Genomic DNA, 12,124 nt, shown 5'->3' on the forward strand with positions numbered 1-12,124 from the left:
GTTTTGATATTACTGTGTGGGGCACAGTGGCAGTTCATTCGTTCTCATTGTGTACAGTGATCCACTGTGTGAATACAACACAATTTATCCATTCTACTGCTGGGGGGCACTTGAGGAGTCTCCAGCCTGGAGTTATAAAAAATAATGTTGCTGTGAACATTCTCGTACATGTCATTTGAGAAACACATGTATGCATTTCTGTTGAGTATAAAATGAGGGGTGGAATTCCTCCATAGGATATGTGGATGTTCAATTTGGTAATTAGTGTCAAATGTTCTTCCCAAGTGGCTGTACCAATTTACACTCCCACCAGTAGAGTTTTGATATTACATAAATGAAACAAGCATTTCGCCATGAGCTGTGTACTCTCCAGAAGCACAGTCTTTCATGCTGGTAAAATGTGCCGCAACTACGGAATCCCCTATTGCTGGGTATTCACGTTTCTGGTTTCTAGGACTTGATCTCCCTCCTGCCATCTCAGGGGGAACGACTGGAGGCTTCTCTTACCATGTACAAAAGGAAAGGCCAGCTCACGAGGTGCCTGGTGACATTCTCGCCTGTCATCTTCTCGTGACTGTTGGGTGCGAATGTCACCAGCAGGTAGGTACCCACGACAGCCAAACCGCAGCCAACAAAGGACAAGACGTAGCGCCCTGCGGGGAAGAGAGGCTGTCACGGACTCATTGCAACAACAGGCCCAAGATACGGTACACGTTCTCAGCCATGAAAAAACAGACTTCTCCTGCAACATACCATGACCTGGTATTGTTTGTATTTTTGGTTTTTCTTTACTTTAAAAAATAAACGATTTTCCTTAATTTTGTTAAAAAAAACAATTAATGTAAAAAAATAAAAAACTTTAATGAAGTATAACATGCATACAAAAAGTGCTTGAGGAATTCTCCCAAACTGAACACACTCATGAAACCAGCTCCCAGATGGAGAAAGAGAACATTAGCCGGATACTGAAATTTCTCATTTGTGAAATTGATCACTAGACCCCACCCTTTCGATTGCTAGACCCCACCCTCAGGGTTACACTATCTTGACCTGTAACAGCACTGATGGCTTTGCCTAGCTTTGTGCTTTATACAAATGGACCCATACAGTGTGATCTCTTTTGACTCAGCATGATGTTTCTGAGATTCATCTGCGTTGTGGGGCACAGTGGCAGTTCATTTGTTCTCACTGTGTACAGTCGTCCACTGTGTGAATACAACACAATTTATCCATTCTACTGCTGGGGGGCATTTGAGGAGTCTCCAGCCTGGAGTTATAAAAAATAATGTTGCTGTGAACATTCTCGTACATGTCATTTGAGAAACAAATGTATGCATTTCTGTTGAGTATAAAATGAGGGGTGGAATTCCTCCATAGGATATGTGGATGTTCAATTTGGTAGTTAGTGTCAAATGTTTTTCCCCAGTGGCTGTACCAATTTACACTCCCGCCAGTAGAGTAAGACAGTTCTAGTTACATTCTTGTCAACACTTACATTTAGTCTTTTTCATTTTAGCCATGATGGTATTGCACTGTGATTTTAATGTGCATTTTACAGGTAACATTTTAAAGCTAAAATCACCTTATGGGCAAACTAAAAAAACAAATAAAATAAAACATAAAGGCAAACCTTCAGAGCTCAACACGTACCTTTTAAAAATTACCTCATCCTTTCTCAACTGGCTATTTAACCTAACGCCAAGGGAACTATATAATAACAATATAATTACTATCAATATTCTACTCCACAGACCTGTCAGAGAACTGTTAGTGGTCCAGGTGGCATGGCTCTTATCTCTCCCCTGGAGTCTTGTCACACTCCTATTGAACTCTGCAAGGTTGGTGAAAAGCCTCCAAGGTCCAGCCCAGCCCCAGGCAGCCAAAAAATGGCTGAGAGTTCTAAGACACACTTATGGTGACCACAGGCCTCTGGACTTTTCTGGGATAGAACTAATAGAACTAACTTTGCCTATTTCATCCCATTGTCTAGAGAAAATGTGATACCGCGTTAAATGTCTTTTATCTTTATTCTCAGTACTAGGCCTCGTAAATGTAGGAGGTGCTCAAAAAACGGTTGTTCAATTGTTCAATGAATGAATGAGCCACGGTTAAACTCAATAAAGTAAGTCTGTTATCTAAAGTTTTCTTCAGGCAGGGATGGGTCTTACTTATCTCCACACCTGCAGTGTCCAACACAGGTCTAGCACTGAGTGAATGTTTGCTGAATGTAATGGAACTCCAGGTAAAACAGCCATATTCAGCTGTGCAGGTTGCTCACTGCACAAGGGCACCTGGCTCAATAGGTGAGATGGGCTAAAATCCAGCCCATGGTCTGCTCATCAAGGCTTGTGCCTACAAAACTACAGATGCCCAGAGGGGCCTTCTTTTTCCAAGTCACATAGGGCACTGCTTGGACTAGCACGGCTCTCATCCTAGGATTACCTAGAGTATTCCCAAAGGGATGCAAACTTCTATACTGGTCTTAGAACCAGTCCTAACCACCTTGCCCCATCATTAAGACTACTGAAATTCAGTCTGTCATTTGGCCTTCTTGGCAGTAGCTCCAAAGTCTCTACTTTTTTCTTTTGGCAAAGTTCCGTTTTTTTTTTTTAGAGTAAAATTCTTTTCTTTTTTGGCCTCTTGGTCACACCTTGATCTTATTCTATATCAATGATTCAGAGTGGTCCCCAAACTTGGCTGTATATCCACAACATCTTGGAAATTTTCTCTCCCTGAAGTTCTGTTTTAAAATTTTTCAGACATATATTAAAGTTCAAAAAGTTGTATAGTGAGTACCCATAGTCCCAACAGCCAGATTCTAAACTGACCTTTCATTATACTTGTTTTCTCACATACCTATCCATCTCTCTATCCATGCATTAATTCATCTTATTTTTGATGCATTTCAAAGTGATTTGCAGGCATCAGTATACACTTCACCCTGGGAAGCTCTATAAGAATGCCAATGCCCCGGCCCCAGCCCAGAGCTCAGAATCTCTGAGGACAGAGCTTGGGCCACCATCACGTCACTCCTCAACTCCTCAGTATGGCACATAAGGCCTACACATCAGCCAGTCCTCCATGTCTCACCGATCTCCCTCTCACTTTATTCATTACCCTCTGGCTACACAGCCTTACCGAGACTTGGACAAACCAAGCTTGTTCCTGCCTTGGATCCTTTGCACCTGTGGCTCCTGGTATGTGGAAAACCCTGCCCACAGACCTGGGGATGGCGATCTCCTTAGTATCACCTGGATCTGGGCTTAAAAATCACCTCCTTGTGTAAATTAGTTCAACGATTGTGGAAGACAGTGTGGTGATTCCTCAAAGTCCTAGAGGTAGAAATACCATTTGACCCAGCAATCCCATTACTGGGTATATACCCAAAGGAACATAAATTGTTCTATTATAAAGATACATGTGCACATATGTTCACTGCAGCACATTCACGATAGCAAAGACATAGAATCAACCTAAATGCCTATCAATGACAGAGGGATAAAGAAAATGTGGTACGTATACACCATGGAATACTATGCAGCCAAAAAAAAGAATGACATCATATCCTTTGAAGGGACATGGATGGAGGTGGAAGCCATTATTCTCAGCAAACTAATGCAGGAACAGAAAACCAAATACTGCATGTCCTCACTTTAAGTGGGAGCTGAATGATGAGAACACATGGACACATGGTGGGGGAACAATACACACGGGGGCTTGTTGGAGGGTGGGGGTTTGGGGGAGGGAGCCCATTGGGAAGAATAGCTAATGGATGCTGGGCTTAATACCTAGGTGATGGGATGATCTGTGCAGCAAACCACCATGGCGCATGTTGCCCTATGTAACAAACCTGCACATCCTGCACATGTACCCCTGAAATTAAATTAAAAGTTGGGGGGAAAAATCACCTCCTCAGAGAGTCTGACCCTGATCAGTCTAGGAAAGCGTGCCCATCTCCCCAGTCCCCAAAAGCATTCAATTTTCTCTGAAAAACTCACTACAACCTAAAATTATTTCATTTAGTTGCTTGTTTATTGTATCTCTCCCCTCCCACAACACACACACACACACACACACACACACACACACGACTATAATCTCTGTGAGCAGAAGCCCCATCTTTCCTACTGCTGTATTCCCAGCACCTATAACACAACATGGGACTTAGTAGGTGTTTTGTGGGGAACGCTTCTTCCCCACTTCTTGGGTTTCCATGTGGAGGGACCTCCATTAAAGTGACACTTCTGCCTCTTGCCCTATTGGTCCACATTTCTCAATTTAGGTGGAGCTAATCTTCTTAAAAAAATAAAATAATTAAATACTGGGGCTTTGATCTTTTTTCTTCCTTCTCTGGCCCAAACTATGTGAGGCAATAATTCTGGCTAAGTGTCTCCACTCTGTAAACCCAAGTGTTTCTTGGGGGGACCCGCCCAAGGTCTGACTGGGAGCTGGAGGGTCCTGTGGGGAGAGTGCAAGGACATTCCCTTGGCTGCTCACCTGAGCAGCTTTATGCTTTAATCTAGCTCACCTAAAATGCTCTAATCTAGCTTTTATTAGGAGTAAGGCATGACTTCTGATCATCTGTGTTTGACTCCCATTGCTTTAGAACTCAGTCAGGGAGAGAGGGTTTCTTTTCTTAGGCCTCCTAAAATCCCAATAATAGATGCTCAAAATTGATCCAATGGGGTGGATAAAAGTCCATTTTTAAAAGCCTCACCGATGATTCTGAGGTGTGGCCAGGCTTGAGAACCCCTGATTAAAAAATCCAGCTCTCAGGAGCCTGTTGAGGGCAGAACATAGAACCACAGAGGACAGCAGGAGGCAGATAACCTCTGAATTAGAGTGAACTGGTTTTACAATTAATAAAAAGCGTTCATATAAAATCAAGGACACAGCTCAAATCACTGAACTTACTCAGAAAGTCTTTCGGTTTCCACTTTTCCTTGATGAATATGATTCCTATGATGGCACTAGCTGAAAAATGAAGCACAAAGAAAAGGGAATTGAGGCTGCTGTCAGCTAAAGGGCATCCCTTCACCCATGCCCTCTGGGTGGCTTCTTTGCATTGGAGCTTGGTACTTCCTAACCTGTCACTCATGCTGCCAAGAGCTTGGTTCCTGTGTGATTCCATCTAGGAAAGGGAGGCTCAGAGAGGAGCCTTCCTTCCTGAGGATTTCCTACAAGGCTAGAAGCATTGAGTACCTGCTGTGTGACAGGCAATTTACACAAGTTATTTCTGGCATGTTCACCCTTGGAGGTGGGTACTCTCATTATTCCTATTTGACAAATGGGGACACCGAAGCTGAGAGAGGTAAAGGGCCCACTCGAGATCATGAAGGTGGTAGGGGAAGGCAAGACTTGAACCCAGGACTGCAGGAGGCCAGGCTCTTACTTCTTCCACTGTAACACCCACCTCTGACATTTCCCCCGGCTCTTTCCTCTCCCTGGCTCTTACACATTCACAGATGTACTCAAACGCCCTTGGGACTGCCCGAAAGGATAGGGCTGGCAGTCACTGTGAACAGACCTGGATCACTCACTACCCTAGTTCTGCCTCTTCTGGCTGTGTGTCCTTGGATATGTCACTTCACCTGAGTCTCAGTTCTCTAGTCTATGAAATACGGTGTTAGATCCAGCTGGCACCAGCTCATAGAATGTTAAATATTTTGTTAAATATTCGGAAAACCATCCGTAGCTTGAAATCAGCCACAGTGGGAGTGATAATGTCTATACCATATAAACTGGCAAGCGCTACAAATCAGGTCTTCCTTTTCTCCTTTCCACTTTTCCATCCCCTTTCTCCATCCCTCCATCTCCTCTTCTTTTTCTTCTCCTTTGTCTCTCTGAGAGGTGGTTTACCAGCCCACCATTGAAAATTACTTTTCTGAATGATAGGGGTAATTCAATGATATATGTAAGTCATTTGGCACACAGTCAATCTCAATAACTAAGCTAGTATTATTACTAAAAGTACCTGGAGCTGTGATGGTTAAGTCATAGATATCCAATAAGTGATAATCATTATTATTTTTAATATTACTCCTCACTGGATGACCTCAGAAGCTATAGGGCCCCTTCATTTCCAGTGGCTGATATCTGAAGTTTTATCATTATAACTTGGCCTCTTTAAAAAAAAAAAAGAATTTGGTTATTTGAACCTTATTAAAATTCGAAGACTAATATTTAAAGCACCAGTCACTTAGACACTTATTTCTCATTGTGAAAAAGGTTTGGGAGCCCTTTGGAGATACCTGCAGTGGGCAGAGCAGAGTGATAAGGCTACAGGTATGATCACATACAGGGGCTGGGGAGTAATATAACACAAACATAGAAAATGGTCTGGAAGTAAGACAACAGGGAAAGGCTGAGACTCTGGCAAACTACTTGCCTCAGCTAAAGACATTCAAATTACATTAAAAAAGTACTGTGTGGGAAAAAACACACACCATGTCTGAGGACCTCATTCACTTTGCAAGCTGCCAGTTCAGCAACCCTGGTTAGGAAAAACCGGGACTTATAACAGGATCAGGGAAAGTAAATAGGTTTCTGCTCCCTTGCCACCTCTTGGTGATTGGTAGTGACTGTTGGAAGCACTGAGAATTCTGAGGCCCCATCTATGCTCTCTAGGAAGGAGTGCCATGATTGATTAACGATGTCTGCCTTGAGCACAGGAAGGGAGGGGCACATAGTTACCATGCGTCTGCCATCCCTTGCATAGAAGAGAACCTCTTAACTCAAGGAGGAATAAGACCCAAAATATGACTTTCTCTTTTAAGAGCAGAGAAGAGCATCTGGGCAGAGTAGTGCTTGCCAGCAAAATGGAAAGAAATATTTCAAAGCAAGTTCATTGTCCTGGCTGCTATGCACACAAAAAAGCTATTGTTCACTAATCTACTAACATCTTTTCTTTAAGAAGAATTTTTTTTTTCTAATTCTGTTTTGCTTGTGTTCTCATGAACATTAAAGCTCCCTTGTCTTTTAGTTGGTTCAAATGTTCTGAAACACTGGTTCAGTGATTACAGAAATCACAGAAAGCTGGCAGATGAGAAAGTTAATGGCCAGTGTGGTGGCTTACAATTGTAGTCCCAGCACTTTGGGAGGAAAGGCAGGCAGATAGTTTGAGCTCAAGAATTTGAGACCAGCTTGGCCTGGCCCCAAACCCTACAAAAGCTTAATTTGTATTTTCAATAGACGGGGTCTTGCTCTGTCACCCAGGCTGGAGTGCAATTGTGTAATCGAAGCTCACTGCAGCACTCAAACACTGGACTTAAGGGATCCTCCTGCTTCTGTTTCCCAAGTAGCTAGGACCACAGGTGCATACCACCATGCCCTGCTAATTGTTTTTCTTTTTTGTTTGTTTGTTTCATTTTGTAGAGATGGGGGTCTCTCCATGTTGCCCAGGCTGGTCTCAAACTCCTGGCCTCAAGCGATCCTCCCACTTCAGCCTCCCAAGTAGCTGGGATTACAGGTACAAGCCACTGCACTCAGTGACAAGCTTAATGTATCTTGATGGTGAAAAGATGCATGGGTTAAGGTTTATCTTCCTTCTTCTTTTAGAAATAAAAAGCAATTCTAATAAGCTTTCTGAATCTTAAACAGATCCTGGAGCCAGACAGCCCAGTTCATATCCCAGCCCTGTTACTCACTAGCTGTGTCATTTGGGGAAAGTAATTTCATTACCCCGTGCCTCAGTTTCCTCATCTGTTAAATGGGGATAACAACAACATCTCCCTCAACAGGTGGCTGGAGGATTAGCAGAATTAATATCTGTAAGCACTTACAGGGCCTGGTGTGTCTGAAGCCCTTTGTATTAGGCTATTATTCTCCAAGCTAAAGCTGGTTTGTTCAATGGGCACCTTTGATCCTGGCAGTGGCACTCTGGTCACGCAGCTGGGAGCACCCCAGGGGAGGGTGGGGCAGCCCTGGTCTTACCTATCACAGAAACTGCACTGAGGGGCACGATGAGTGACAGCGGCGCGAAGGCGTAGGAGGTGAACACACCCAGCTCGCCCAGAAGCATCAGGAACAGGCCCAGCCACCATGTCTTGGTCTTGAAATAGGCCCGGGAATCCTTGGAGCCTGCCAGGCGGATGTGGCAGTACTTCTAGAAACCCGAGAAATAATGCAATTTGCTCAGATGTTTGGGGAAAAAAATGCTATGATGTAGGTACCCTAAATCTACCCCCAACTTGCAAATAAATTGGGAAGACTTGTCAGGTTCTTGTGGAGTCCTGACTCAGAGAAGAGTAAGACAGTAGGGATCTAAATACTAGATCTAAATTCTAGGACAGTAGCTCTCCAACAGGCTGGGAATCCTTATAATCCCCTGAGAAGCGCTGTCAAAATACCCACCTGGGCCTCATCCTGAGTCAGTCTCAGAGAGGTGTGGATGAGCCTGAAAACAGGCATTTCTAATGCACGTCACAGGCAATGCAGTCTCAGGGTGGGAGCCATAGTTTAAGGATCCCACTTGGCCTGGCCCTTGGGTCGACCTCCTCCCTCTCTCTGCAGTTTCCAGGATTCCCCACGTTTGGATGACTGCGTGTTCGGCACACTCCTTCCTGTCTACATGCCAGCAGCTCTCGCTGGGCAGTTGTGTGGGTATCAGTGGGCCTTGCTCTCCCTGGGGTGGATACGTGGCTCAAGCATGGTCAATATTCTTTTTTGGGGGGGAAATGTGAACCCGGGACATCGAAACTGAAGCAGTAACTAAAGCAGGCTAGAAAGTCATGTTGACTTAGAGGGCCAAATCTGCCATTTGGGGAGGATCATGATGTGGGCTGCCCAGAAGCAGATAAACAACCAGAGATGCTGCCCTGGAGAAAGAAGAGAATGAACCAGACAAGTAGCTAAGAGACCACGTGGTCTCAGCGACACACAGAAACATACACATCCCAGAGCTGAGATGCATAGAGTACAGGTGAACAAGGCACAAGTGTGTGCCCACAGGGATCACAGTCTCCTGCCTGCTCCAGGGAGGGAGAGCAGTTCACTGCAGGCAGAAGCTGGGCAGTGCTGGTGGAGTGAAGCCGGCCAGTGTGCTGTGGGATTCATCCTGTTAGCAGGTATCAAGTCTTATTTGGGTTTCCCAGAAGCAGTCCCTGAGACAAGAATGTGGGAGCAGGTAGTCTGTATGAGATAATTCCAGGGAGCACGAGTAAGGGAAGGGGAAAGTGAGGCAGGGAACAGAGATGAAAGGTGCATTCATGAGCGAATTAGTCCCGTGGGCAACTGGGACTCAGTCCCACAGGGGACCCTCTGAAAAACCCTGTGAATCTCACCTTAGAATCATCCTAGCAGAGGATAAGAGCCTGGGGCATTTATTCCCTGCCTCCCACCCCTGCTGGCAGAAGGCAGCCTCCAGGGGCATTAACGTCCTGCTCCCCCAGGGCACACCCCAACTGTGCCTGCATGCCAGTAACACCAGCTCCTTGGTGCCCCCATGAGAAGCTCATTAGCTATCAACTTGCTACACACCACAGCTGCTTGTGAACTCAGACAGGCCGAGGGGATTTGGAGGTCAGTAGGGGGATCCACAGCAGCTGTAGAGGGCATCCCTGAGGCTTTTAAGTAACGAACAGTGCTGTAATTAGAGTTGAATTTAACAAAACTATGGTAATTCCAGCAGCTTTGCAGCAAGGCAAAGAGGGATGAGACCAGAGCCAGAGAAGCTAGCAGGAGGTCACTGCAAAGCCCAAGGAGAGACAGTGAGGACCTGGCTAGGAGGGCGAGGGCGGGATGGAGTGGGGCCACTGAATCAAGAGAAATCCTGGAATGGCCCACAAGGTATTGTCCCAGGTGCAGCCCAGGGATGCAGTAGGCAAGGCCCTGCAGAGAGGAGGCAGCTGGACCTGGATAAGACACCCTGACTTGTCTGCTGTGTCTCTGTCCCCAGACAGTGCTGGTAACTGAAACTTACCTGGAGGTTAAGTGCAATGCTGACCACGAGGTGCCCGAAGATCGCCAAGAGGGCGCCAATCAGGTTTTCCTGTAAGGAAAGTTCACAGGAGTGGACATGATTTGGGCACAAGCCAGGGGGCCCCAGGACACTTCTGACATTCAACCATTTGCTGCCCCAAAACAAAACCAGAAAAACAATATCAGTGACAAAGCCACACTCCAGACCCACAACTGGAATTTTACTACTCAAGGTTAATCTGGCTGCTTTGCTGGTTTACAAAATGCTGCCCTGAATTGGATACTTTGGTGGCCCGATCACACTGACCTGACAAGGTCTAAACCTGCTGTGCTATTCCCTTTAAAGTATTAACTTTCCACCATCTTGTGCAGAAAAGCAACATTCCAAAATCAGAATTTAAAAGAGAAATACAGGCCAGAGAATACTTTTTGCTATCTTGTCAATAGTGTCTTCAATTTCCCAGAGGGTTTCAATGAAACTCTTTTAACTGGCTCACTTGCTTAGGGCATTGTCAATTACTCAATTTATAAAAAGTTAATTTACATCACCTATGAGTTAGGTTCAGACTACCTGGCATGGAATTTTGTACTTTCTAAAATGATTACCAAACATATATTCATTGTAGACTAAATAGGAAATATATATAGATAAAAATAATAATATCTTAGACAAGGTAGCATGAGAAAAAAATGAAAAAAATAACAATAACAACACCACCATAATAGAAAAGTCACTTTTAATTCTATAACCCAGAGATAATGACTATAAACATTTTGGTTCTTATTCCTGCAAACATTTTTCTGTCCATAAATTTACATATCAATGGAAATGTTAATTTACTTTATAAAAATAAGATTACCATCTGTTTTATAATCTGTTTTTTTACTTAACATATTGCGAGCACATTTCCCTGTCAGGCATACCTAATTTGTCATTTTTATTAAATGTCAAATAACTCATTATTTTTGGATGTGCCATATTTTATATCATTGCTTTGCTATTACTGGATATTTAGGCTGTTTCCTTTATTATTAATTTTTCATTTAACTTTATTTTAGAGTCGGGGTAAATGGGCAGGTGTGTTACATGGGTAAATTGTGTAATGCTGAGGTTTGGGTTTCTAGTGAACCCATCACCCAAATAAGTGAACACAGTACCCAATCGGTAATTTTTCAGCTCTCACCCCCACCCCTCCCCGTTTTGGAGTCCCCCGTGTCTATTATGTTTCCTTTTAAAAAAACAATGCTGTGATTGAATAGCCTAGTGCACACATTTTTGTGCGTTTGTATGGATTAGTCCCTTGGGACAAATTCTTATAAGTGGAATTGCTGGGTCAAAGTGTACTAGCATTTAAACCACACTATAGCAAGTCCCCAACACACCCTCCATCCATATTCCACCACTGAACACCAAGGAATGCTCTATGCTGGCCAATGCTGCAACCTCCTTCCCAGCATGTTCTCTTCCCAACCCCGCCTGGTTCCCCTCCCTGGTGAAATCCTGCCCATTCTTTAAGGCGGGGGACAGGCCCTAGGGAATCGGCAGTTAACAAGACAAACAGTCCTCACTGTCATATGTTCAGTCCATCTGGAAAGACAGATAATTAGCAAGCTGCCCCGCAGTGGCCAGAGCTGGCCGAGGCTTCCCCCTCAGGACACAGTCAGCAGTAACAGTGAAGTCAACCCTCCCCTCTGACCTCTCCTAGATCTCGGGGCTTAGAGAGCTGAGGGCAGGTCTTCCCTGAGAAGGGGCAGTTGGCCAGGGACGGGAGAGGGCAGGAGGACCGAGAGGGAGGCCCACCAACTGAAATCACTATGGATAGCTGTCCTTAACTTTTCTCCCAACAAGGCTCAGCGCTGCCACAGAAGGGAAAGATGTGGAGCCAGGGGACCCCAGTCTAGTCCCAGCTCTGCCACAACCTCACCACACCTGAGATGTGTCCCCCACCTGGAAAAGGTCAGAGCTGGGAACTGATTCTGACTCACCCGATGGGCAGCAAGACAGAATAAAGCCACCTGCAGGCAGAACACGTCCTTCCTGTAGGATGACAGGATCTCAGAGCTAAAAGGCTCGCTGGAGACCTGCCCAGCCAGGGTTTCCCCAGCTGAGTTCCCAGAGATGCTAATGGGGTGCCAAGGCAAGAAAAGCACCATGTAGTTAAAGGCAATGCATCCTCTACCCACTGCTGGGAGGCCCCCAGAGCAT

At 44.9% G+C, this 12,124-nt stretch overlaps 1 protein-coding gene across 5 annotated transcripts in view; it reads right to left on the reverse strand.

Moving 5' to 3' along the window:
- Nucleotides 1–12,124, reverse strand: part of NIPAL3 (NIPA like domain containing 3) — a 57,309-nt gene that overhangs the window by 22,845 nt on the left and 22,340 nt on the right. For 4 of the 5 annotated variants that reach the window (XM_054680599.2, XM_054680589.1, XM_009450800.4 and 1 more), the window contains exons 2-5: nucleotides 9,920–9,988; nucleotides 7,933–8,104; nucleotides 4,915–4,974; nucleotides 508–653 (exon numbers count right to left, since the gene is read on the reverse strand). In XM_054680599.2, coding sequence (XP_054536574.1) covers nucleotides 508–653; nucleotides 4,915–4,974; nucleotides 7,933–8,104; nucleotides 9,920–9,988 — 447 coding nt within the window. The remainder of the gene's footprint in view (nucleotides 1–507; nucleotides 654–4,914; nucleotides 4,975–7,932; nucleotides 8,105–9,919; nucleotides 9,989–12,124) is intronic. The other variant, XM_063804237.1, reaches the window with a different exon arrangement.

Source organism: Pan troglodytes, chromosome 1 (genome assembly GCF_028858775.2).
Source record: "Pan troglodytes isolate AG18354 chromosome 1, NHGRI_mPanTro3-v2.0_pri, whole genome shotgun sequence".
Classification (NCBI taxonomy): Eukaryota; Metazoa; Chordata; class Mammalia; order Primates; family Hominidae; genus Pan; species Pan troglodytes.